This window comes from Catharus ustulatus, chromosome 10 (genome assembly GCF_009819885.2).
Source record: "Catharus ustulatus isolate bCatUst1 chromosome 10, bCatUst1.pri.v2, whole genome shotgun sequence".
NCBI classification, from domain to species: Eukaryota; Metazoa; Chordata; class Aves; order Passeriformes; family Turdidae; genus Catharus; species Catharus ustulatus.
Genome location: NC_046230.1, coordinates 1,717,799 through 1,744,391, shown reverse-complemented (window position 1 = coordinate 1,744,391; position 26,593 = coordinate 1,717,799). Strand labels below are relative to the sequence as shown.

Here is a 26,593-nt window from a genome sequence, read left to right as displayed (position 1 = left end):
TTGATTGTAAACAGAAAAAATAGTCACTATCATTCCCAAAATCTTAATCACAATAATTAACCACAAGTGGTTAATCACAGATAAAGCTGGTCTCACATCAAAGGCAGGTAAAAAGCTACACCCATCCATTCCATTGATATAAATGTTTAACATAAGCCTTTTAGGTTACATATTTACACAAAATCCAAGACTTAGGGAATGAAAAGTATAACTTGAATACTGCTCCACCAGGCAGAAAAGAGCTTTTTATCTTACCACAGACTAATGACTCATTAATAGTGTGGTTAAGCACTATCAGCAAGTCAGCAGCAAGATGGGCCTTGTAAAGCAAGCCTCTGGGGATGCAGAGACACATCCATGCAAATGCATCACCACTTCTGCAAAAGTAACTCTAGGCTGCACAATTTATGCCAAATCAAATTCTTAGCTACATGTTTAGTCAAACAACATGACAGCTGGATAATACCCAGCAAATATTCTCAGAACTAGAGCAATTGTAATTACGTGGTGTTTCTTCATTCCTGCTCCCCTGGGTAATAGATTTTTGGAAGTACATATTTTAATTTAACCTACTCCATTTTGACATAAATACTTATTTTCAAGCAGCTCCATTGCTACAGATGAGATGATCCTTACCACCAGGAAATCAGGCTACTCTATGGTATCAAACACCTGCATGGAAGAGACTCTGTCATTAACCAACTGGGGCCAGAAAGCTCCTTGTATCCCCTCAGGGAGCTGTTCAGGGCTACAGGAGCTCTAATTCTCCAGAGGACTTCAGTAACAGATGGAAATAAGGCAAATGTATTAAACAATTTAGATTATTATTTCCAGAAATACTTCTACAGTACTCAAGTGTCAAAATGCTTTTAAATCAAGCAAATTGCACGTGGCAGACTTACAAGAATTAGATGCTTACACTCCATGAAATTCAGTTGATTCCAGAGATACAGCTCAACTGCTGCTTTTAAAAATTCACCCATGACTGACCATGAGAGCAGTATCTTAATGAGTATAAAGCCCAAGAGAAATAAATAAAAAATTTAATGCAGACTTCTTTTTGCATGTTTTACACCATGGTGAAAGCCATCCCCTTCCCTTTCCCACAGAAATAGGTGTGCCTTGGGGCCACTTCCCTGCTTTTTAAAAGGTCTCCTCCTGCCCTGGGATTCACAAAGGATTTGAACCTGATGCACGTTCACATAACCTGGGTTCATGAGAACCAAATATGCAAGGACTGCAAGAAGTGCTGCTAAATCAGACAGGGCTGCTTGGTGATCTTTAACAGAAACCTCATCACAGCTGAGGGCTCCTCCAGTTTCTGCTTCCAGAGGAGCTTTCCTGCTAAGTGCTTAGAAAAAGCAAGATGTCATTTAAAATAACACAACTATCCCTGTCCTTTTTCACCATTGTTTTCTGCAATCTAACCACAAGGAATTGAATATACTGCTTTAACCTCTAAGTACAGTTTTTATGCTTATTGGCAGCTGGTGTTGATCATTTGAATTGGAAAACTTGCAGGAAGGAAGCACCTGAGTTCGGCTCTGAGTGTTCTCCAAAATCTCCAGGAGTGTTTTATGACACCATTCAAAGTCATTAATCAAGCAGTTCATTACTGGCTGGCAGAAACTCTTTGTTCCTGTGAACTCACTCAGCACAAAGTTATTTTGTTCATAGTACTGCCACTTCCTTTTCAAATTTGTAAGGTTACTGTGCATCAGCCTCCTGCTGCTGCAAATTTGGCACTCTTTTCTCTAAGTTTTTTTTTCCTCTAAAGGTGACCATTTAACAGATCTTGGATCTTTTACTGTTATTTTCTGCATTCCTCATAATTTAAGATACCTGAGTTATTTTCTGTAAGCCTTCCAGACACTGTTCAATTTTTACCAGAAAATTTTTAGTAAGATTTTGTTTTTCCCTAAAGCCCCTCCCCTGTAACTTCTGGCCCAAAGCCACTGCAGTAACACAGGCACACCAGGATTACCCCAGACAAGTTCTTCCATATGCAGATGCCCCCTTCTATCCTTAAACTGAATCTAGAAAAGATCTATGTAGTTTGCTTGGTCAGGGCAAAGGTCCTATAGGCTGCCTCTCAGCAGGGATCATCAGTTTTGGTTAAATGCAACACTTAAACTCACTGATGGGAGTAGATTGATCAACCAGCCACTAAGAACAACCATCTATCTAGATGTACTTTCTGTTTGGTCAGGTTTTTTTTAACTCTGCTGTTAATTCTATGGAATTTGCCTGCCAGGTCCCAGGGACATCCCTAACTGCAAAGGGCCACAGCAGAAGTGGCTGGACAGGCATGGAAAGCCCAACTCCTTTGCATTTTCTCTGTCAGTCTTTGCTTAGAAGCTTTCACCTTCTCATGCCTTTTTTGCATTTCTTCTGAGCCACATGAACTTTTAAGAAACAATACTCAAATGATCTGCCAACAGCAGGAATCAGAGAGTCTCTTTCACTACAACCTGAAACCAGACCCTTTAAAATACAAATGGCATTTAGTGAATCTTTTCTCAGTATTACCCATATTTCTTCTTGATGTCTTCACAACAGATAGAAAGGCTGTCATTGATTTTGATCCAATTTTGATCACAATCACTATTTCTGTGCTTTGACACTCCTGCAATTCCAGGCATCTTGCATCTTAAACATCCTTCCCTGTGTGTATTTTTCCTGCCTCTATCTGCTCCTCTTCCCAAAGCTTATTCTCCTACCACTTTTTTATATCACTGTTATCACATTAATTGGTGAACTTGTCTCCAAGAAATTAACTGCCTTGAGGCACATCTTTCTCCTTTCTCCTAATGCTTAATCTCTGGTCATATCTTGGTTTTATAATCCCTATCAAGCCTTTTATTAGCTTTTGCTTTTATTACTCCTAAAATCACAAAACACAATATGTTGGACTTTGCTCTTGCCTAATGGCTATCCATTCTAAAAGTATCAGGACTGTGGCTTTTTACATTCTCATTTAATGCTTTTTCAGCCATTATAGCATTAACAAGATAAATACTTTATGCTTATGAACTCCTTGCAGCAAGAACAGAGAAATGCATGCCTTCCCACATTCCAAATATTCTGCTAACACACATCCCTTGGCATTTTCCACCATGTGGGCAGGCAGGCAAAGGGATCCTGTTTCAGAGACAGGAGAGGGGAATCTCTAGAACCATGAGCTGGCAAAGCTAAAGGAAATCTGTGCCTGAACAGGGCAGCACTCATGAGTGCCCAGTGGTCCAGCAGGAAAGCCATCCCACAGATCATGGCACCTGGCAGAGAGGGCAGGATGGCCAAGCTCCACTGAAGGCCCAAAGTGGAGCACTCGGACCTGGAGTTGGTGGGACTGGTCAGGTTCCAGCCATTTCTGATCCAACAGAAATCTTCCTCACCTCTTACTCTGTTTCCAACACCCATCCTCATACACAGCCTGCTGGAGTAAGGCTGCAAGTCCCTGCTGGCCCTACATGAGCAATGGGAACACCTCACTGGGATGCGGCTCCAGCAGTGTGGGCAGTGTCTGTCACTGATACACCTGAAGTGCAAGCAACCACATGCATTTCAGAACTGCCTCTCCTCCTGCTCCTCTCTGTACTGTAGCTGAGAGTAGCTTACCTTCACTTGGAATAAAAAATAAAATTAACATCAGGAATGATGTGTAAACACAGAGTTTGTACAGCAATACATTAACTGAACACATGAAAAAAAGAGAGCAACTGTAAAACACAAACACAGAAGTAAACCAAGAGGAAGATGGTAAGGAAGGGCAAACCAAGCTGGTGTGTGTAGCTGGCACCACGAGGCAGCCAGGGCTCTTGGCAGAAGGAAGCATAATTAGACTGAGCAGATAAAAGCAATGATGATGATTGCTGTGCTGCAGACCTGGCTGGCCTGCATTAGGTTAAGTAAGCTGGATGCAAGCCAGCATCATTGAACAAACGGCACGGCACATTCCCCAGCAATCTCAGGACAGATTACCAATATCTTAAAGGTGACCTTTCCCACTTGCTATCCCAGCAAATCAGGTAATTCTCTTGGCTGTAATGGACAAGATCAGCAGAGGCCACTCTCCTGAAGTTATGCATGCCTCATACAAAGAGGATTTTTAGTTTTAGATTTAATATCAATTGACTGCACCTCCTTTGAGCAAAGTATCCTAAGTGCTTTATTGGTTTATTTCACCCCTTCCCCCTTTTAAAGAAAACATAATCCAACTTTCCATTATTCATTATCATCCAGGCAAGCAACAGGAGAAAAAGAGAACCCTAATTTTTAGCCATATTGTCTATTAAAAATGTAAAATGTTTCCTAAAAGGGCAGGCACATTAATTAAGGCTACCTCAGGATAAATGAAGATTACTAGGAGTGCTCTGCTTTCCTGAATGAGTTTTCCATTATAATCAAATGAAACCAATTACTGCATTTGTAATGGAAACTGTACCTAAGCTGAACATTTCCACTTTTGCAGAAGCTGGAGAGCACACTGGAAAAAAAGGTCCCCAAACACTCAGGAAAGGAGAAGAGAAGATACCTTTTTCTGGGGAAAATAAAGAATCCTGTCAGTAAAACCAACAGTAAATACACTGGGTACAAATCAAACGGCCCCAGTGTAATTGAAGATCACAGCCTGGATTCCCAGAAGCCATCTCCAGCAGGAAATCCTGCACCTGAGCATTGAACTCCTTTCTGCTTCTTCAGAGAAGAAAACACAGCTTAATTAGGCTCAATTTTCTAAATAATGGTTATCCTCTGTAACTAATCAGGAAAATTTTAACCCAGTATCAGATGAATGCTTGTTCAAATAGTGAAACATGCTCTGTCTTCCAAAATCACCTTATTCTGCACACAGCTGAAAGGATCGAGGGTAATGCACACTGAGGCATAGTTTTTATTTTCAAACACCCTTTGCCATCCTACTGAGCAGCCCCTAGAACAACCCCCAACCTTCTTCTGCATGTGGAGATTCTGCCAGTGACAGGAAGCAAAGATAATTTCAGGGAAAAAAGAATTAATGTAATTTCAAACACAACAGCATTTTCTGAACTTATTCCAAATGGAAGAAGGCAAATGTTTGAAGGTATAGCTAGGGAACTAAGAAGGCCCCAAATAAAATTATGTGAATAATCTTTAAAGAGAATCCTGAGGCTGAAAGACCCTTCAGAGAGAATTCTACTTCCAAATCACCTAAAAGCAATACACTCATTGAGTTCATCTGTACTTATCCAATATTCACCTGGATCATGAATTTTACCCCTCAGTAAGCTAAGCAAGTGCATTTTGAGGCTGAAAAAGGCAATGCAGAGTTATGTTTTAGCATTCTGTCCATATGATGCCTGTGAGAGGCAACCTGGAACAGAGGCTGGACAGAGTTAAAGGAATAAACCAGGGAATTATTAAAAAGGCCTTCAAAGGATTCACCTTGGGCAGTACAAGAGCCCAGCCATGGCTCCACCCAAGATGGACCCCAGGTCAGGAGTTCTCACACTTTTATAAGTTTTGATCCATTTCCATATTGGAGTTAACTGTCCAATTCCAGCTCCAGGTTCTGCAGTCCCACCCTCCCAGATTCTCTCCTCAATTTGCTGCTGTTTGCACTTTTTGGGGCTGAAGCTGCAGTGATGTCCTTGGTTCTGGGGCTGGAAAAGGATTGTTTGGTGTGCCTGAGCTGTGAGGAGAGCTTGTAACACTTTATATGAAGTTCAGAGTCACACACTAATGCAGTTCAGAATCTGGAAAATATGAAAGCTAAACCTTAAGGCATCACATGTAATCAGCAATGAAGCTCTACAATTTTAGAGGTAGCCATGTATTGTCAGATAAAAGCAATATATAGTAAGAGTGTTCTTTGATTTCTGGTTCCCTTTTAGATTCATACAAAAACAACTTCTGAGTGAAAACATACAGGAGCACTGTTCCTGACGTGTTCTAAGTTTAACACTCCCCATGGGGTACACTGTGACACCACCAAATAGACTTTAGCATAAGGCAGACCTGCAGCGCATGCAGGCTCCAGTGCCCACCATCCACTACTCAAGAACCTGGAAAAAATTTCTTAGAGGTTTTTCATGTTTATCTTTGGATTATCAGATAAACTAACAAGTTTGCCATTCATGAAAAGAAAAGGAAAACTGAGGTAATATGAACAGAGTTTCAACTAAAATACCAAGTCAAATTCTATCAGATTACAAGAAGTGTTGGAGTTTTTTTATAATTTATGTATTATACTGACTCTAAGTATGGCTCTGTCAGGTGTTCTACAGTGAAGAGAGCTGCAATATTATAGATTTTGTAAGACTGAAAATACAGAAGCATTCTTCTTCTATTAAAAAAAACTTCCTTTGTTTAGAATAGATTCTGCCACAGCTTCTTTCTGTGGACCCTCTAGACTACCTTTTCTCTTACATGACATGGTGACCAAAGTTCTACATAGAAATTACATAATTTGTGCATTTCCATCTCTGTTCTCTCCAAGAATTCCTTTACTTTCAAGACAGGCAAATCTATCTGCATTTTTCAGGTTAGTCTTTATACCCCACTTAAGGACACACTGCTACATTTTTTTCCACTGAGAGTTGTGTTAACTTCATACAGATGCAGTCAGCTGCATCACTAGTCATTCCAGTGATTTCTAAGCTAATCTTCAACACCTTGAGAGAACACCTGTCAGTCATATGCTGCTATTATTTACGTGACAGTTCTACCATCCTAGTTCTTTCCCCTTCATCTACACCACTCACTAAACTGTTTTCACTTTGAGTGTATTTTTATCCTTTACTTATGCAAATGCTGCCAAATAAGTTTGAATTTTTTCACGCTCTTTTCCCAACTTCTGTATGATAGGTGTACTTATTACAGAGCTGCACTACCCTCCTGATGTCTCAGTCAAACTAAAGTAAGGGGACTGTAAAATTGTGGAAGTCAATTCTTTTGCCTTTATTTAAAAGCTCACTCTTCTAGCCCCTTATACCAAATCCTGTGGGATGTCCCCACATGCCAGGATAACACTTGATGGATATCCAGTATCATAAACCCCAGATTTTTGTTTAGAAAACTGTGCAGACAAGGCAAAGCTCTCTGCTTTACCGGTTCCTTCTAAAGAAACAAATCCCCCCAACCCTTCCATCTCAAAGCAGACTCTAACTGAACCCCATCATAACTGTGTGTAAATATGTATGGATTATTAAATACAGCTCTAGTTAAAGACTAAAAACCACTGCAAAGACAACAGCAATTTGTCCAAATGTTTATCCACCATTAAGAGGAGTAGCAACCAGAGCAGAGCACTCACTGTGGCCGAGAGCTGCGGTCCGTTCAGCTGCGCGTGCAGGATGGCCTCGTTGATGGAGCTCCGGATCCCCGACAGGGCCATCTCCAGCTCTTGGGAGGCTGCTATCGCATTAGTCAGGGATTCCAGCGTGGAGATGAACAGCCTCCACTGTGTATCCAGCTCTGCCACGCTGGCCAGGCAGCCCCTCATGACATTGAGACAATATCCCACGCAGGGCCGGATGAGCGTCAGGCCCTGGCAGTGCGGGCAGTACTGCATCTTCACCAGGGCTCTGCTGCACTCCCTGCTCATAGCGGCGTGCTCAGTAGTATTTATCACTTCAATGCCCAGGCTCAGGGCCTGGCTCAGCATCCTGCTGGCCCAAAGAGATTTTGACAGCTCTGTAACCATGTTTTTAGAATAGTGTCCAAAAGGATTTATGTCTTGCCTTGTAAGCCGCAGACACTCTGTATAGTCCTCTGACAGATCTGTAATTCCTGGGTTTATTAGCCGGCTGTACACCAGGGGAAAGAGACTGTCAAAGAACCGCAGTACTGCACTCTCCACTGTGGTCTCTGCGCCCAGAATGTAGAGAGAGATGTCTGTAAAAAGCTCCTTAACAGGCTCTGCTGCTTCTTTTGCCATAGGTCTGTAAGCAGTCTCAAACAGGGTACTTGTGCGGTTTTCAGCAAAGCGAAGCAAAGATTCAAAGGCCTCTAAAAAGGGGGCAGGGGAGAGAAAGAACTAGAGGTTAATGGCAGGTACCTGAAATCTCAATCACAGGACTAACACTGTCCTGAACAGGAACATCAATAGTTACATGAAATTTGCAATATGAATGCAATAATGGGTCATGCAGCTTTCAGCAGTAATGGGATTAAAGGGACCCCAAAGTATTGCCTATTGCATAATGAAGGCAACACCTAACACACAACAGTTTTTCTTTAAAAAGATGACTCTGTTCTCACTAGCCAGACCCTGATCCACCAAGGACTCAGATTCCAGGCCAGGGCTGGAGCACAGTTCAGGGCTGTGTAAGATTTTTAAGGTTTTTAGAACTCACACTGAATTTGGGCAGTTCAGCTGGGTACATTTCCCAAAGCATCCCTCAGCTCAATTGTGAGGCAACTGAATACAAACAGAAGCTGAAGGTTTTGTTTCACAACACTTGAGTAACTGGCTGAGAGGCACTTCTTGCAAAGTACCACTCCAAGATGAAGGAAAAGATGCTGCGTGAATAAATTCTCTTCCCATTAACACTGGCCATGTCTGGACACCAGCCACTGGTTGGGGAGGACTTGACATCATGTCCACTATGACCCAAAACCGAAGTAAAATAACCAAATCAGGAAAACATTATCTCCTTTAACTACACCATTTCTGAGTGGCCTAAGAAAAAATAATATTTAAGGAGTTCCACAGTTAACACATTTCAAATGGCACATGGAAAGTATTATAAACCCAAACCACTGATGGGGGTGCTAGAATTCATGGACAGGGCAAGGAAGGGATCAGTTTTCCAGATTATTTTTAATGACACAGAGGACAGTAATCCACACCATTCCCACTGCTTTCTTTGGAAGCTCTCCAACAAAAAGCCTCTGACATAAATCATCCTCACACTCCTCTGGGTGGCGAGCAGTCGCAGTCAAGGCAGGAGTTCTGTCACTCCATACCTCCCGAGGCCTGGCCAGATAATGGGGTTTGGTCTAATCCTCCTCTCCATTCATGGGAACATGGCTGTGTGATTCCCTGCTCGGCAGCACAGCCCCAAGTTGTGTAGAGATCACCCCCACAAAGGAGCAGACACAATACACAACTCCAGATTAGCACACACTGGCAAAGCTGTGCAGCCCAGCCTGCACCGTGCCCTCCTGTGACAGCTCCCCAGGCAGCTCACTTCTTCTGATAAGCATTACAATCCCTTTTACCACAAAGTGTGCTTTAACTAAACAGAAAATACAGCACATCTCATTGCACATTAATCATCAGCATTTTGCACACACATGCTGCAAAGAACTCACTTCAGCAATCACACTGGTATTACAGCAACTAATACTTTGGAAGTGCTTATAAATTCCTAGGAATTAAGAAACCAGAAACACTTGAGCTGAAAAAGACAACAGTACCTTCTTGTCAGAGAAACACCTTGCCAAGTTTCAGACTGAAGCAGACTTGCAGGGCTGACAACAATTCTGAAAATTGGATCCAGGATATAAATCCTGACACAACTTAAACTGGAGTGAAGTTTGTTGTGTGCTACTGCACACTATTAAAAGGGCTTTTTGTTTGCCACATCAACTCTATGTGTTTATTTCTAAAGGAAACCAAAATATCATTTCTATCATACAAAAAACTCAATAGAAATATTACAAAACAAAATCACAGGTGTTTAAGTTTCCTCCCTATGCATGGTCCCTTACAGATATTCAGCTTATCATTAAATTAGGGGAGCAGGGACTGTTGTCTACATCAATCTTATACTCTTCCTTTACCTTCCATATCCATGAAGGCAGAACTGCAGGCATTGCCTTCCTTACCTGAAAACTAAATTAAATTCACTTATGAATGTGCTAATGTCATTATTTCCCTGAGAAAATAAAAGCCCCAGTGAAGCATATGAGCAAAATATCCATTGACAGCATACATCCCAGCAGATTCCTGGGATACTAGACTGAAGGCTAGAAACCACGTAGCACTTTATTCTCAAACCTCTTAACTGTGAAAATTCTGCATTTTAATTGAATAAAATTCTGCATTATTCTGAGACAAGTATAAAATCATATGTAATAGTGAAATTTATTTTTCGTTATGTAAGGGAAAAATTGTGATGGCAAACAGCTTCATTCCTCCTGCAAAAAGAGCCCTCACACCAAAAACATGGCACAAAAATACTGCTGGTGATTATAGACGTGCTGCAACCCCTGTAAGGCATCATCTGCTTCCTTATAACCACTGGTCAGACACAAAATGTGATTCGTGCCTGCAGGCAATTACATTTCAGAAGGAAATATGCAGGTCCTTTTCTACTGTTAAGGCATTAAGAGATGTTTGAGACAATCAAATTTCTGTTCTTAGACCTTTAAATCAGAAATAAGGGGGCTTCATGCAGTCAAATGATGTGGCAACAATGGCCAGCCCGAGTTGTGGCTGTGCAGAGCAGGAGCTGCTGAAGTAAATAATTCTGTGCTTTTTAGTGCACTTTGTGTGGTACTTTGTACAAAGTTTCTGAACTCCAAGGAAGGTTTACCACTATCTGCAAGACCAGCTTCTCATCTGAGCTGCCAAATACAGCAAATTTCAGACAGTTATGAACTCACCAAAAGATGAATTCTGAGCCTAAAGTTACACTGGGAGAATTATCTGATCATCTTTCACTGCCTCTGGCTTCAACATTACCCTGCCAGCAGCATGGAATACATTGCAAATATATCAATTCTGAACAGAAATAAGCCTTATCTGAAATAATCCAACATTTGATGAAGACACCAAATTTGGAAGTTTTTTGTCTTCCACTCGTATTAAAACAAAGGGGAAGGTGGAGAGCAAGGTTTGTTCCCATGCTGCTGAGAAGTCCCTTTTTGATTAAAGACTACAGGAAAAGTGAAACAACAGTTAGTTTGGAATTCTGAATGCCCACACTGGTGACTACTTAATGAAAGTCAGGCACCATCACCTTCCACGGGGAAAATTTTGTTCAAACCATTCATCACCTGACCCCAGCACTGATATTCCTGGACACTCAGCACAGCTGATCAAACACAGCTCACCTCTGGAAATTCCCATCTGACCTGCTGGGCTGATGGAATGAGCTGCTGGGCTGATGGAACGAGCTGCTGAGCACAAGCCCAGCTCTGATGAGATGGCTTTGTTTGTCAGGCTGGATTTGCTACTCCAGAGGCAGCACTGACCCTGCTGGGCCATGCAGCTGAAGCAGTCCCACGTGCTGTGCTCCAGCCTGCTCCCCAGCCCTCACATGCACCAAAACTGGATGGTGATCAGCCTCACACATACACACAGATGGAAAAACACTGCTCTGCATGGACAGCATCCCTGCTGATTCATCCCAAGCATGGCACAGCCTGGTCTGGATCAAGAGCTCCCTTCTGACAGAAGCACATTCCCCCTGACACAGAGGACATTTCCCTTCTCATCAGCCAGCACCTACACCTCAAATTCCTCATACAATGAGAATCACAAAGGTTCCTGACTTATCTCACACCAGCTTTTACACTGTAATGCTGCTGACTTCTTCAGCGGGACTTAATCCTGATTTAAATCCACTGCATGTCACAAAGTGCTGCAATAATTGAAGTTTCTGCTGAAGAATAGTGCTACAGAGAGAAACAGATGTGGGAGGAATGTGTCAATCTGCTCAGTGCCAATGTACCAGCATTTTCCAAATATCTCCTCTATTTTTCCACCACTGGGGGTCTACTTGGGGAAAAACAGGCAGATATTAAGTTTCTCACATCACATAAACACCCCATTCACCAACTCGCACACCTCTATTCCGCAGGAATAGCTGCTGGAGTTTTTTAAATGCTGTCACCTTTATTTTAGTCTAATCAAACGCAACAGCCCTCCAAGTCTGTGTCCAGGCCACCACCTCTTATCCTGCAGCTTTATACTTCAGAACCAAAGATGCAGAAGTACCACAGATCAATTTGCTACTCTTTCTGCCACAAAAATCTTTCTAGGTGTGTTTATTTTGTCAGGCTCTGAGACAAGCAGCAACACAAGCCCAAGGAAAGACCTGAGCAGAGGATTCAGGGAAGTGCACGAGCTGGTGTCAGAGCCTGCGCTCCCGGTTGCCTTCATCTCATGAGCCCTGGATTTCTTACAGGGCATGGAAGGCAGCAGATGTGGTCTCAGGAACACACACAAATAGGATTTTGCCAAGAAAATGTGGACTGACATATGATAGCCATGCTTAGAGCAGGTTCATTTGCTTTCCTCACTCCTGCAAGACCTACACAAGCTAGAGAACCTCATTCTGCAAGCAGCTGTGGGGTTCAGATGGCGAGCATTAGGCAAGGTTAAGCAACCTCCGACTTGCTGGATTATGATTTAGCCCAAACATACATTCTTTTCTTTCCAGAGATCCGACGCAGGAATATTAGCATGGAAACAATTTCACCTAAACAAAGACAATCTAAATACCAGATATTGCTGTTCAGAGATGATTCTTTCTGTCCCAGAGTAGCTGAGGCTCAGGTATTAATGCCTGAACCCCCCTGTCTTCAAAAACCAGAGTGCTAATACTCACTGCAAACCATGACATGCCTGTGTGAAAGGGAAGTTACTGCCACTGCCACCAGACTTGTGTGTGCCACTCCAAGCTGGCACCTTGCCCATAGAAGTGACGAGCTAAGACACTCTGCTAATGCAGCAGCTCTCCAAGGAACCAGTGACTCCTTGCACTCTGCAGTAACTGACTGCCTGCTGGACTTCCATTTTAAAAACCCACAAACTCCTTAAAAAAAAAAAAGAAAAAAAGAAAACAGTTATATTATAAATATTACAGAAAGATTTAACAGTGCGTGAAACCCAAAACCATCTATACAGAATCTATACAGAAATAACATCTGTGTACATCTTAGATTTTGACTGTAATCACGAAAGAAGAATGACAAATTTAAGTAGCTCCATTATTTGTTTGGTCTCTCAGGACCACACTAATATTTGGCTCCTTTCCTTTTAACATCTTGCATTTATTACAGAGTTACAGACTGAATGAAAGCTACACTTGGTTGAACAATGGCTTCCTTTTCATGCTTTCACATCCATTAAGATTTCTGCATCTTTACAGCTTGCCAAAATAAAGGACAACATATTAATATTTTGCAGCAGTAGAATTTAAGTACAAACTGTTTGCAATGTGTTACAGGGAACAATGTACAAAGTAGAAAAATCACACCCAGGCATACATCTACATGGCACACAAATGATGAAATCCACTGCTCTGCTTTTTGGGTGTACAGTGATCTCTAAACATGTCTAAAGGAATTTGAGCAAAGAATGCTTAAAAACCATCATTAAACAAGATGAACAAATGGTTGGGTTTGGGGTTTTTTCAGATTACTTTAAAAAAGGATATAAGTGCAAAGGAAATTGTATCATGTTTGCAAAACTCAAAATCCATTCATTTATTCATTCATTCAACTTCTTTTGTAAATAACTTTGTGTAACTTTCAGCCTAATTTCAATTCTGTGACATTTTGCTAGGAGCAAAATTTCCAAGAATTTGAAGTTTCCTCCTTATCCTCCTTATTTATCTTCCTGCAGAACACAGGGCCAAAGCTCTTCAATAATACCCTACTTTCCCATGTGCTTTACTGGTTTTAGGATGGTAGTCTTCCTGCATATAATCACAGATGCTCTTGATGAAGTTGATGAGAAATAGCATGTAAATACACACATGTTAATAAACACATGTTAATAAACATGTGTAATGAGAGAACAATGTCTACCACATCCTGGCTGACACATCACCAACACTTGCAGGAAACACAGCAACCTTGCTCCAAAAACATTTTGGGCCAGAGAAAACCATGAAAGAGTTCAGAATCTGGACCAAGCAGGAAGAAGCATCTCTTTCTTCCTACTCAGTTCCTACAGCTGCTTTTTACCAAGGCAGGGCCAAAACAGTTTCTGAAGTGAGTAAGCAAAGTCAGTTTTAGCAAGAAGGGAGGAAAAGAAAGTTTCAATTTACTCACCTTGACAGTCTTTAGAGTTCATCGGTCCTTCACAATACAGACCAGATGGGGAAAAAGGCAGCTTTCCATTACAGTGCATAGGGGCAAGATCTTTATTTAGCAGTCTCCCCATGAGCTTGTCTACCTTGACAACATCAGATTAATACCCTGTTGTGTACCTGGTGATAGAAACTTCTGGCCAAGTTGGAAGGAAGTCTGTGCTCTGCTCACACCCAACAGCTATGGACACTGCCCATTAATCAGAAATCAATGAGCAGAATAATTTACAGGCTACTATTACCTCCTTTAATCCACTGCTTGATTACAAGTGTAATGCAATACGGTTTTTAACTTTTTAAAAATTTTGAAAAGCTGTAAGGGCTTTAAAAAGATCTAGAAGTGAGACTTCGGGAACATAAGAATGCTTTCCTTCCTGGCATTTCCTCCAGCGCTGGGAGCTGGAGGTTTGCCACAGGAAAAGCTTCATGCAATGTGAGTGTCAGAGCAGCTGACTCCCTACCTGGAATTTGGGAATGTGGGCAAAGCCATGACACTTGGGAAAAGCCATTTCCAAAAGTTCTGCTGGAAGACTGACTTCCAAGAGAAGCACCAGGAAACTCACCACTGAAGGACCATCTGCCACCAGAGCTGCCAGGCTTTGGGCGCTACCGCCCTCTTCACACAGCTCCAGGACACTGCATTTGTCCCAGGCTGACCATGCCTGTCCCTCAGGAGTCAGTCCATGCCTCGCTTCCCTCCCTGCATGAGCAAGGCTCTGTGGCCCTGCAGGGGCCCAAGGCAGGGCAGTAACTGTCACTGCTGGGCCAGCCCCAAACAGCACTCATGGGACACACTGGGTGCCCGGGGACTCAGCAGGGAATCCCATGGAGTCATCAAGGTGAGAAGAGACCCTGATGGTCACCCAGGGCCACTGGCACCTTGGCAGCACCAGCATCACCACAAAGCCACCTCCCCAAGGGCCACATCTTCACAGGTCTTCAACACTTGAGAGACAGCCACCACCTCTCTGGGCAACTTCTACCAATGCCTCTGTCAGGGAAAACATGCTTCGGATATTGAATTGGAGCGGGCACAGGTACGAGGTGTTCCTCCATGGATGTGACCTCAGGACTTTGACTCATACCATTCTTCCAAAAGAAATGAAATTTGAGTTTAAGATGTAGTAGTAGTAGTAGTAGTAAAAAAAAATAGGAAAAAGAGATTAGGAATAAGGATAAGAATATGATGATGAAGGAGAAATAGTAGTAGTGGTAAATGAAAAAATAGTTATTAAAGTAAGAATATAAAAGGGGATAAGAATGACAAGCAACCATAAGAAGTGAATAAGATTAATTAGAAGAATAAGAATTAGAAGAGTAAGAAGACTATGATAAAGAAGAAGAAATAGAAGTAATAAGTAAGAATAAAAAATAAAATAGGAATAAGAAGAATAAGAGTAAGATGAAGAAAGCGTAGTAGAAGTAGTAGAAGAAGGCAAAGAAGAAGGGAAAGGAGACTTAAATGAAGATGAAGAAATAGGAAGTATTTCTATGTCCCTCGCTCCCATTTTTTGTTCAATCAAATCCATATCCAATATAATCCCTTTCTTGTCCTCCTATGGCCTCACTTGCACCTTCAGTGGGGCAGAGGCACCTCTCCCTCGTGGCATCCTAATCCTGGATGGCACCATGGGTAGGCTTCCAGCCACAAGCATTCCAGGGACTCCCTTCCCTACATCCTTCTGCTTCCAGCTGAAGAATATGCAGCAAAGCAACCTTTGCTGTGTGCTCTGGGAGCCCACCCAGCTGCTGGAGCTTGTCCCCTGCCCTGCAGGGCTCCCTTGGGCGCCACAGCAGGAGCAGCACCCTGGTAGCCTCAGTAATTGCCCTCTGAGACCCATGGCACACTCTGCAATGGGCTGGAATTCCAGCTTCCAGCAAGGAAAAGACTGCCTAAGGATTTCTTTCCATCTGAGAAGTGTCAGGAAAGCCCAAGAGTGTTGAAACACACACAAATCCTGGGGGAGGCAGGGGGTATTTATTGAGGCAGCTTCTGCCTGTAAATAAGCCCTGCCAGGCTCAACTTGAGAAAAATTCTCCTATAATATCCAACCATCCCCTTCTTTTTGGGTGGCTTGAGGAAAGAGCCGTCAGCCCACTCCAGCACTGGAAATACTTCAGTGCACTGAAGAAGCAGTGCCTGCAGGGTAGAGACTCTTTGGCCCTGGGCTGTCTCCAGCACTTTCTGCTGCGAGGACATTCCCACACAGTGCCCAGAGGGGCAGAGGCACAGGCTGGGGGTGCTGCCCTCTGGGCAGCCCTGCTGGGAGTGGGCATGGGCACAGGAAAGCCCCAAGGCCCAGCCAAATGGTGTTCTGGAGGTGTGGCATCAGCCAGGCAGGTGATAGCAAACTGACAGCTCTGAAGGCCTCTTGTGGCCTGGATGGATCCAGGACTCGGGAATTGCCCTGGGCCAGGTGCAGCACCTGGCACTGCCTTGTGGGACCCTGTGAGCTCCTCATGGTGCCACTGCCCAGCCTTGCTCAGGTCCCTGTGCATGGCCCCGGGTGAGGTGGGCCATGGAGGATGGGGAAGAGGGCCAGCTTGATCCCTGCCTGTGTCCTTGGGGAAGCCACAAGAGCCCCTCAAGGGCCAGAGCAGAGCCCTGAGGGACACCCCTCATCCCTAGCCTGCAGCTGCACATGGAGCCACTGGCCAGGCCCTGGCTGCAGCCATCTGGCCAATGGCTCGTGCCCAGAGTAGCCCACTCTCCACAGGCAGGGCTCTGCAGGGTGGGGCTCAGGCTGTGCAGTGGGACCACGGCCCAGCGGGCACTGGGGGAGGGGGCTGAGCACACCAAGGGCTACAAGTGCCCAAGTCCGGGGGGCGGGGCGGCTCCATGGAACTTCCAGTGGGCTGGGCTGCTGAAGGGCCACCGGGTGTGGCCCTTTGTGACACTTGGTGATGCGGGACACGTGGTGTCCAGAGGCCTTTGTGACATCACAGAGCCCCACCCTGGCTGAGGGGTATATAAGGGGTGCAGAGCCCTGGGGTCTCCCACACAAAGAAGAAAGAAGACTTCGATGAAGAAATAGGAAATAGTAAGACTAATTAGAAAAATAAGAAGAATCAAAAAAAAAAAAAGAAGAAAATTGTAAAGAAGGATAAATAGTAGTAATAAACATAAATAAAAAATAAAAATAAAAAGAATAAGAGTAAGATGATGAAGAAAGAGTAGTAGACGTAGTAGAAGAAGAAGGCGGCAAAGAAGAAGGGAAAGAAGACTTAGATGAAGATAAAGAAATAGGAATAGCTCCCATTTCTTGTTCAATAAAATCCATGTCCAATAAAATCCCTTTGTTGTCTCATCTGCCCCTTCCGTGGGGCAGAGGCGCCTCTCCCTCACGACATCCTAACCCTGGATAGAACCATGGGCAGGCTTCCAGCACAAGCATTCCAGGATTGTGTCAGGGACTCCCTTCCCTGCTACAGGACCTCAGCGATGGAGGATGAGCAGGCAAACCCCAAGTCCTCCTGGCCACCCAGCTCCTGCCCAGCTGGGGGCAAGACCAGGCCCTCAGGGGGCCCTTGGTGGGGGCCGAGGGTGCCTCAGTCTGGCCTCAGTCAGGCACTGAGGAGAAGGAGCGGCCCTGTGTCATCCCACAAGAAAAGAACCCTGACATGGATGTCGAGCCTTCCCAGTGGGGAGAAGTTCAGGCCCGAGAGTTTCACCTGTGGGGAGAGGCGACAGGCCGTGAATTGTACCGAGTGGTACAAGGAGCACCGGTGAAGGAAGTGTCCCTGTGCAGAGCAGGGGTTCTGTACCAGGGGATGGCGGCTGTGAGGGTGCAGTGGGAGATGTGGTAGTGGCAGAGCTGCCCCAAGGGGAAAAGGAGTTAAGTGACCCAAAACTGCCCAGGCAAGGGGAAGCAAGTGTGAAGAGCCTGGAGAAGCAGGCACGTTCTCCTGCCTGCAGTGAGGAGGTGCCATCAGCAGGGCCACACAACCCAGTCCCTGCCCTACACAGCTCCAGCTGCCCCCCAGCCCCTCAGCCAGCCCACTGGGAAACCAGAGCCCCAGGGAGCAGCAGGAGGAGGCAGATGGGGACTCACTCTGGGCACAGACAGAGTGAGGAGGGCACCCCAGCTGGCCATGATCAAGACTGGGAATACCACAGCCAGATACAGTGTGGGTGCCAGGAGTGTCAAGGTGAGGCAGAAGCAGAGCTGTCCCAAGGAGAGGCCAGCAGCTGCCAAGACCTCTCTGACTGGGAAGATTGCTTCGGGCCAGAGCTGTGCCAGGAAGCCCTCCTGCACTGGGACTCCATCAGCCAAGACCTCCGTGTTTCCATGGAGGAAGACAACAGCAGCACCTCCGACTCCCAGCTGAGCATCTTCAGCTTTGGAGCCACTCCCTTCCGATGGGAGGAGGATGCCTGGGATAAAGGACCATCTGAAAACTTCTGTCTTGGGAGGAAGATTAGGCTTGCTTATTCTATATGCACAAGTCTGTTCTGGCAGCCTTGGCACAGCTTTGCAATTATATAGGTCATACATTATAACCACTCCCCTCACACTGCTGCTCCAGGCAGCAAACCCACACCCTCTGCTTCATAACACAATCCTACAGGACACTTTCTTCTTTTACTATTTCTTTTTTGACATTTTTTTAAGTTGAAGCAGTTTATTATACATTCTTGTATGGAGAGAAAGGGGGTGAATATGCAGCTCATTTTGGTGACACTGATGTACACTAACTTTGGGTTATTTTGGTATTTAATTCTCATTAAATTATCAACATTATCAATAACAGAAACAACATCAGGTTTAAAACAGGCTGACTGCTTCAGAGGCTGGTGAGGCAAAGGGAAAACAGGCAGTAGATGCACAAGCCCAGGAGATGCCTTAATAACAACAGAATGGGCCAGCAATAAACACAATCATTTGCTCTGCTCTGGTCAGTTTGCCATGAAATCAAAAATAATGGTTTCTGTAGACTGTGCTGGGGAATGTATCCAAACTGCTGGATGTGGAAACCAGAGCACATATATTCTTCAGACTTAATGGCCTTGGCTCTATATTTTCTTGATAATAACAAGTTACAACTAACTGCAAAACTATTGGCCAAAAACAGACTAGAGACAGCTCTAAACTCTGCTGCCCCAAACCAAAACTGCCCTTCTTAAAGAAAACACTACATGGAAATGTTTCTAGAAAATAATTAAGTTGTTACACTTCACAGAATAAGTTACAGTTTGCTGGCTTGACTTCCACTACATATTTCACCTTCAAACTTTTTTGTGAATACAGTGAATGAGCTGGTAATTAAATTTAGCTGTTTATTATTTCTGTATACTTGATTTCAGTACAGTTGTAGGTTATTTTATATACTGTAATTATAGGGTAAAATGACTTTTTTTCAAGTGAGCAGTCTGAAGTAAAACTGAGTAAATTGGCTGGCAGAAAGCTGGAGACCAGATGTGGAATTAACCTTTTATGACACTGCTGGCTTCCACTGACAGATAAATAAAGCAAGGAGTTCCCTGGGAGTATCAGTGCAGCAGCAGGCTGATGGACACCTAGCAGTATCATGGTAAGATGATCCAGAAGAGCAGTAAAAGCCCTGAGGAGAATGGCTGGATGTGGCACAAAGCCGTGGCTATCGCTCTTACTCCTCTCTTGTCAAAATAGAACTCCTAAGGATGATTCATAAAATCCTTATCTGCCTAGTTCTAACCTGTCAGCTCTTACTTAATAACATCAATTCACAGTTTTAACAGGATTTGCACCAAGATAACTGAAGAAAGAACTATGGCTGTACTTCAACAACATCATCTGTGCCCTTCTTTGGCTTTCCAAGGACAAGTAATTTATAAAAAACACTTCTCCCAGTCTATGAGGGGAAACCCACAAGCAGCTGTGTATCTGTAGGTAGCCAGCTTGTCACACACCTGTAGCCATCTGAAGTTATTTGGAGGTTCAACAGCCAGTGGAGCAGAAATAGAGTTATCTGATTTATCTGATCAGTCACTTACACAGAGAGTGATGACTGGAAGCCACAGCTACAGCAAGTAATACAAAATTCCCAGGATGGATTCCCGCATGAAGCACTTGCAAAATAGCTCTGAATGACAACTCTGTGACCATCACTGCTTCTTTCAAGGCGGACCCAAAGGAACAGTATACATTGCTTAAATTAGAACTGATCTAATTAGTCTAATGAACCAAGTTTTTGTCACACAAAAAAAGCATCCAGTTTTATTTTTCCAGGCTAAAGCCCTGTGTACTGTTGCAAAGATGCACTAACAGCTGAGAAGGCAACATTTTTCTTATAAAATATAGTTTTCTAGTAAAAAGAAACAGCTTGAACAGTATTTTCTTAGAAATGAACAATGGATCATCACTTCAGGGGATGAGATAAACCCCTGGTGACTTTGCAAATAAGCATCTTATCATGGGGTGGGTTTGGATTTTTTACAAATTTTAGCATTGTTACAAAAACATAGCCCTAAAACATATGTTGGCCTAACAATCCAAGACTTGCATGGCCCTAGACAGGATGAATACTGGCTCTAAAAAAGGGACTGCCCTCAGTTTGGACTCTTTGGAGTAGATACCTGTGGTTCCTTCGAATGAGCAGAACCTCCAGCACCAAAGGCCTGCAGACTTTTTCTTCCTCTTTTCAATGCACAAAGGTTTATTCAGCTGTAACTGCACATTTCTCAAAGCTGATGGGGTTGTTACCCAAGCCCCCAGTGTAGGGTGGAGCTCCAGGAACCATCAGGGCACATCTGATTCTAGTGTGAGCTGAGGGGTGACACTGCTCCATGTGTCACACACTGGCACCCAAAAATGCCACTGGCACTGGGAGATGGTGCAAAACCCTCACTTCATTCTTCCTGGGCTTCCATAGCCATTATTTTTCCATGTGCTAAGCAGTTTTTCAGAGCTGAGAATCATTGAACTACACATGACAGCACAGAGATATTTGATAAGAGAAGTAATTCCCTTATTGCAATCTCTTAAGATTAAAACCTTCAGGTCATCTCTTCCCACAGACTGCTGGACAGAACAAAAGGGTATCACTTCTCCTTGGACTTCTCAAACTACTCTTATTAGAAGGACCTTTGGAATGAGCAATTTAGTGTCAACAGTGCAGTTTCCAGAACTAAAGCAGACTTGTGGGAGAATCTGCACAATTCATGACTGCTGTATGGGCTGGCTGGAGTGACTGAGGCAGCACATCCTTCATCATAGCACTCCAAATGCTCTGGGCCTTTGTGGAGCAAAAAATCCTCCTAACTGGAACCTGTGCCTAGGTAAGGGTGTGGACAACATTTAAATGACAACATGTCTAAGACATACATACACAAATATCCAGGAGCAAGCAAGTGGACTGTGGCCAGAAAATCCAAAACGCAACTGTGGACACAGCTCACATACAAGTAAAATGTGGCTGTGACACTAGGGTTGATTTGCTCGTTTACACTGCTTGAGGAGAGGGACTATTCAAATAAACACTAGGCAAAAAAAGGCCAAGAATTGCTTCTGCAGCCTTCCTGCAATTGAAAACCATAGAGAAAGTAAAAGCTGTGCCAACTGTGCCCTGTGCCAGGTACCAATACCAGGGAGAGCAGATGCCATGGCTAGAGAAAGAGAGGGCATTTAATGCTGGTGGTCTCTTGGAGCTCAGACACTGCACAGGGACACAAATGGGCTCAGCCAGGGAGCCAGCCAGGCCTGCCAAAAGCACTGCAGACAGACTGCTCTCTGTTGTGATGCCTCAGGATCTCAGATTTTCTATTTTTCATATATCTGTAATCCTGCAATGCTTTAGTGTATAACTCTAAATCCATATACAGTATTAGCTGCTGCTTTCCCATTTTGGTCAGACAAAGCAATGTCTGAGGCCCTGAGAAATGTAAAACAAAAGTGAATTGGGGGGAGCAAAATTGGGGTAAATTACTTCATTACCTGAAGCTGTAATTGAAAGATTAACCCCCAAACTTACAAAAGTATGAAAACCTGTGACCTGTCATCCATTTTTGGGTGTAGCCCCTGGGGGGCTTTGTCTGCCCAAAAGGTACCTAAAGGGTCTTCAATAATTGTAACTGCTTTTTATTCCCTTAATTTTGTCTGGCCTCTGTTTTTAAGTAGTCCCAAAAGGTCTCAGTTTCTTGACTTTCACAGTGACACCAATGATCCCTGAGACACCGAGCACTGGGATTTACCTGTGGAGAAGTATAAAACACAAAACATATCTTTAGAATCCAGAGGTGACCAGAGTAGCCAGGACACTCTAAAACTTTTCTCTGGAACACTGCTGCACTGCAGGTTCATGTTTCCTGCAGAAACACACTTGAGAGTTGCCAGTAACTTTGGCACACGAAGAAATTGAGATATTTCTTTGTATGCATCTGATGTATTAAATACTATCGAGAAAGGAAAGTACAAAATAGTGTAACACTTGCAGTAGTTAAGAAGAAAAAACCAAAAATCCATCTTACGAGTTAATCAAGAGAAAGCAGGAAGATGCAGAAGACTTTTCATTCTTCTGGGAATCTTTTCATTAACAGGAAAGCAACAAGACGGGTCTCTAGAGAGAATTTTCTCGACCTTCTGATTAAGGAGTTCAACTGGCAGTAGGAAAACTAATATGTTTGTTTCATAAGGTCATGAACTATTTCATGATTTCCAGCTGAATTAGTTAGGTGGTCCATTAAGATCTATTTCTAAAAATCTAAGCAAAAAATAGCTACAAGAGACAGGATTAGTTTAACAAAGATGAAATATGAGCGGACATGGCTTGTTTTTCATGGTTTTGTTTAGGTACTAACATAGAAATACAAGAAATTATGTCCAAATTCCGTTAAAGAGTAAGGTCATAAGTAAGACTAAAAAAGTTTTTAAAATCTAGATGAAATCTGTATTTATCACCAACTTTAAAGCTCTCAGTGCAGAGCAGCAGTGCTGCAGCCCCATGGGAGCAGCAGTGAAGCCTCTCCAGCCCAGCAGTGCCAGCTGGCCCAGCCCTGCCCTCCCTGTGCCCACAATGAGTGTGTGTGGGCACATCCTTCAGGGCTCCCACACAATCACCACTTTAACACTGAGTCCAACCCAGCACTAACACCTCAACTAATCCATGGCACCGAGTGCCACATCCAGTCTTTTTTAAACATATCAGGGATGGTGACTCCACCACCTCCCTGGGCAGACCATTCCAGTACTCGACCACTCTTTCAGTAAAAACCTTTTTCCTAACATCCAACTCACATTTCTCTAAATTTCTGTCAGTTGTTGCCTGGAAAAAGCAGCCAACCCCCATGTGAGTACAACCACCTTTCACATAGGTGTAGAGTCATGAGGTCACCTCTGAGTCTCCTTTTCTCCAGGTCAAACAAGCCCAGCTCCCTCAGTCCTGCACAACCACGGGGCACTGCCCACATGTCCAAAAGCACACTCCACAGAACCCTGCTGCTTGTTACTCCTCATTCTGGATTGACCAACACTGACTTCATTTTAGCTTCACCCAGCCTTCTTTCTCGGTGTAGGGAAGCCTTGGCAAGGCAAACTAAGAAAAACATGAAAGTATCATGGCTAAGATTGGTACAGAGGCTGTCTTTTGTACAAGTCATCTTCTGTAAACAGTTTAATTAGGCAGCTTTTGTGTTTTTCAGGCCCTTGGACAACTCCTATTCAAAAATTCAGCAACAGACAAGCATGAAGTATCCTCACTCAAACCTGAGCTGGGAATATCCTTTGGCATTGTGGCACAGACCAGCTGGGCTCCTCAGCAGCGCCCCAAAAACCACTTAATTCATCTAAGATTAAAGGCACAGGTATTGCCCTTGGAGAAAAGACAGGCATGCAATGCTTGAAAACCAGAAACCCCTCCTGCAGCATCTATTTTGGGCTCTGTCCTCTTGTAGATTACTCTGAAGACATATTTGATACCATAACACTGTCAGGTAATTGAAAGGACATGTTTGCTGGGAGAATTTGACCTTGTTCATGGACTTTTGTTCCAGTCTGAACAAAGAATTTCTCCAGACTATTGAAAAAAAAACAGTGAACAAGACTTCCATGAATGATTTCAATGGAGACTGAATCCAAATCACTGTCAGTTTAGGAAAATATTCAGGGTGTTGCTTTTTAAAATTTCACATGCTCACAAAATCTCACTTGATGGAAAAAATTAAAGGTGGATCAATAGCTTAAATAATCCTATAAAAATAGAACACATATTTCTTTATGGTGAATAGTTTCCCCTCAATTTATCCTTCAAATTCCTTCAAGTAAAGTGACTGGCATGTGTTCAACACATGGGTCAGAGCTGGCAGAGGCACAGATGCTGATGATTTGATAGCTGACCAGATGTATGTGGAGAACTAGCTCCAGCTATTCCCGAGGGAAGGCACATGAGCCCTGTTAGCACTAATCAATCACAACACCTATTTTTCTCCTGAAATTCCCTCCTTAGAAAATACACAAAGGTTAAGTTTTTTTCAATCACAATGGCTACAAACATTTGCTACAGGGCAAGTCCCCATCACACCAAAGAAATGAAATTTATGGGCAGAAAATTGCAGTCCTTGATCAGAATAAAACCACTGTGATGCTGTATTTCAACACTGCCACAGATACCCATACACCTTTTCAGATGAGCAGGAGTCACAAGAACACAAGATTTGCTTATATTCAAGAAGCTGCACAACTGCAACCTCGTGCTTGCTTATTCATGCCCTGACTTTGAGGTGAGAGGATTGGCCTGTAGCTCCTTGGGTCCTCTTTGCATTGCTTTCTAGAAAAGGGTTTCTCCTTTTCCTGTCAGTGGGAACTTTACCAGACTGCCAAGATTTCTTTAATATGATGGATCATGGCTTAGTCTCTGCATGTGCCAGTTCTCTCAGGATTGGCATCACAAAAGAGTTCAAGGGCAGATTTTTGTGGGAATGCATTCATTTCCTTCTACTTTCTAACACTGTATTATCAAAGAAATCACAGCATTGTTCCCTCTGTTGCTTAGGGTTATTTTGTGAATTACTGAGGAGTTTTGCTTAAACACGGGTCATTAGTGATGGGAACTCAACTGCAGAAATATTATACTTGGAATTGAGGGCCAAAGCATCCATCACATCTGTCACACTGAAGTTTTAATATGAAATTGTTAAAACATCTCAAATACCTGCAGCTTTTATAGTTCTGTTTAAAGTTTTGCAATCTTTGATTCAACAACTAATTGAAAAATAAAGGTTGCAGATAAATCAATCTAGTAATGAAAGCAAATTAGCCATTCTGCTCCAGCAGAATTCCAGCACGAATGAGGACGTGGAGATTGACTGCAGCAATAAAATGAAATGCTCTCCTGAATTCCAATTCAGAGCTTCCCTTTCCAGGAGCCTCAGAGGAAGTTCAACAAACAAGTTTTCAGAACTGAAGCACCAAAACTATGATCTACATAAATGGTACCATCAGCTTTGACAACCCCAGCCAAGTCAGGAGTCTCTCTTAATTCTCATGCCAGTCCTGGCTTTTTGACAGCACATTTTTTTAACACAGCAAAGCAAATCAGCTACTTCTATTCTCTCATTAAGACAAAAAAGTTAATTCTCAATGGAAGAGTTTCACAGTATGGTCACTTGCTCTTTTATCCTACAAACTCAGTTGATTTTAATCACTGAGTGCTGTCCTAAATTTGCATAATTTTCACTCTAGCAAGAATACTTAATACAGGGAGCAAACAGATGCTTAACTAGAAGTCAAAGTTTAAGAAAGATTTATCTTCTTAGAACGCTTATCTTCATTTCAAGGTCACGTGGAATCAATAAAAATAAATAATTTTTTTTTACCTTGCTCATTTTGGTATCATATTTCTAGCCTAGTCAGATTTAAAAGGTAAACATGAAGTTTTAAAAAAGTGGTGGTGGTGAGAGCATAACTGTGAAATATTCTGACAGCAATTTCATTGGTTTTGCTTCAGGAGAAATGTCAAGATTCAGCTATTTTCATGAACAAGTAAAATCTCCACCTTTTTCCTGTCTCTTTAAATTTAATAGACACCTCCCACTGTTTAAGTTCTACTCTCTGAAGCCCTGGAACTGACTGCTTATTTTAAAAGAGACCCTTTGGCATGAAACTTTATCTGTATAACCCTGGAAATGGGATCAAGCCCTTCAGAAGCACTGAAAGAAACCAAGAGAGGAACAACCACCCAACCAAAAAGGAAATTACTGGCAGGCTGAAAACAAGAGGCTAACAGATAACGCCTAAGAAATTCTGGGCCCTGAGGAAAAGCACATTTCTACATTTCAGACCCAGCTCAAAAAAGCATTTTTACATTGACAAAGTTTATCTTAGTTCTGCAGTACTGTTCTTGATGCACAAAATCCCCGGAGAACTTCAGTGCTTGCTTAAGTTTTCTGCCAAGAAAGTGGATTTGTAAAAAGGGGCCTTAAACTTTGCAAAATCATTGGAATGTGAGGCCATTTCTGTTCCTCTGACAAATCTCCTGCCTTCTTGTTCCACAAAGGTCAGTCCGTGGAAGAGTGTTCTCTTGTCTTTCAGATCAATCTTGTATAATGGTACTCCTCACAAGATTAGGAAAAAAGATGTTGACTTGATTAATCT

General features: G+C 43.1%; 1 protein-coding gene across 1 annotated transcript in view; it reads right to left on the bottom strand.

Moving 5' to 3' along the window:
- Window positions 1–26,593, bottom strand: part of LOC117000876 (glypican-5-like) — a 335,608-nt gene that overhangs the window by 242,681 nt on the left and 66,334 nt on the right. Inside the window, exon 3 of the mRNA XM_033068932.1 lies at window positions 7,292–7,986. Within this exon, the coding sequence (XP_032924823.1) occupies window positions 7,292–7,986 (695 nt within the window). The remainder of the gene's footprint in view (window positions 1–7,291; window positions 7,987–26,593) is intronic.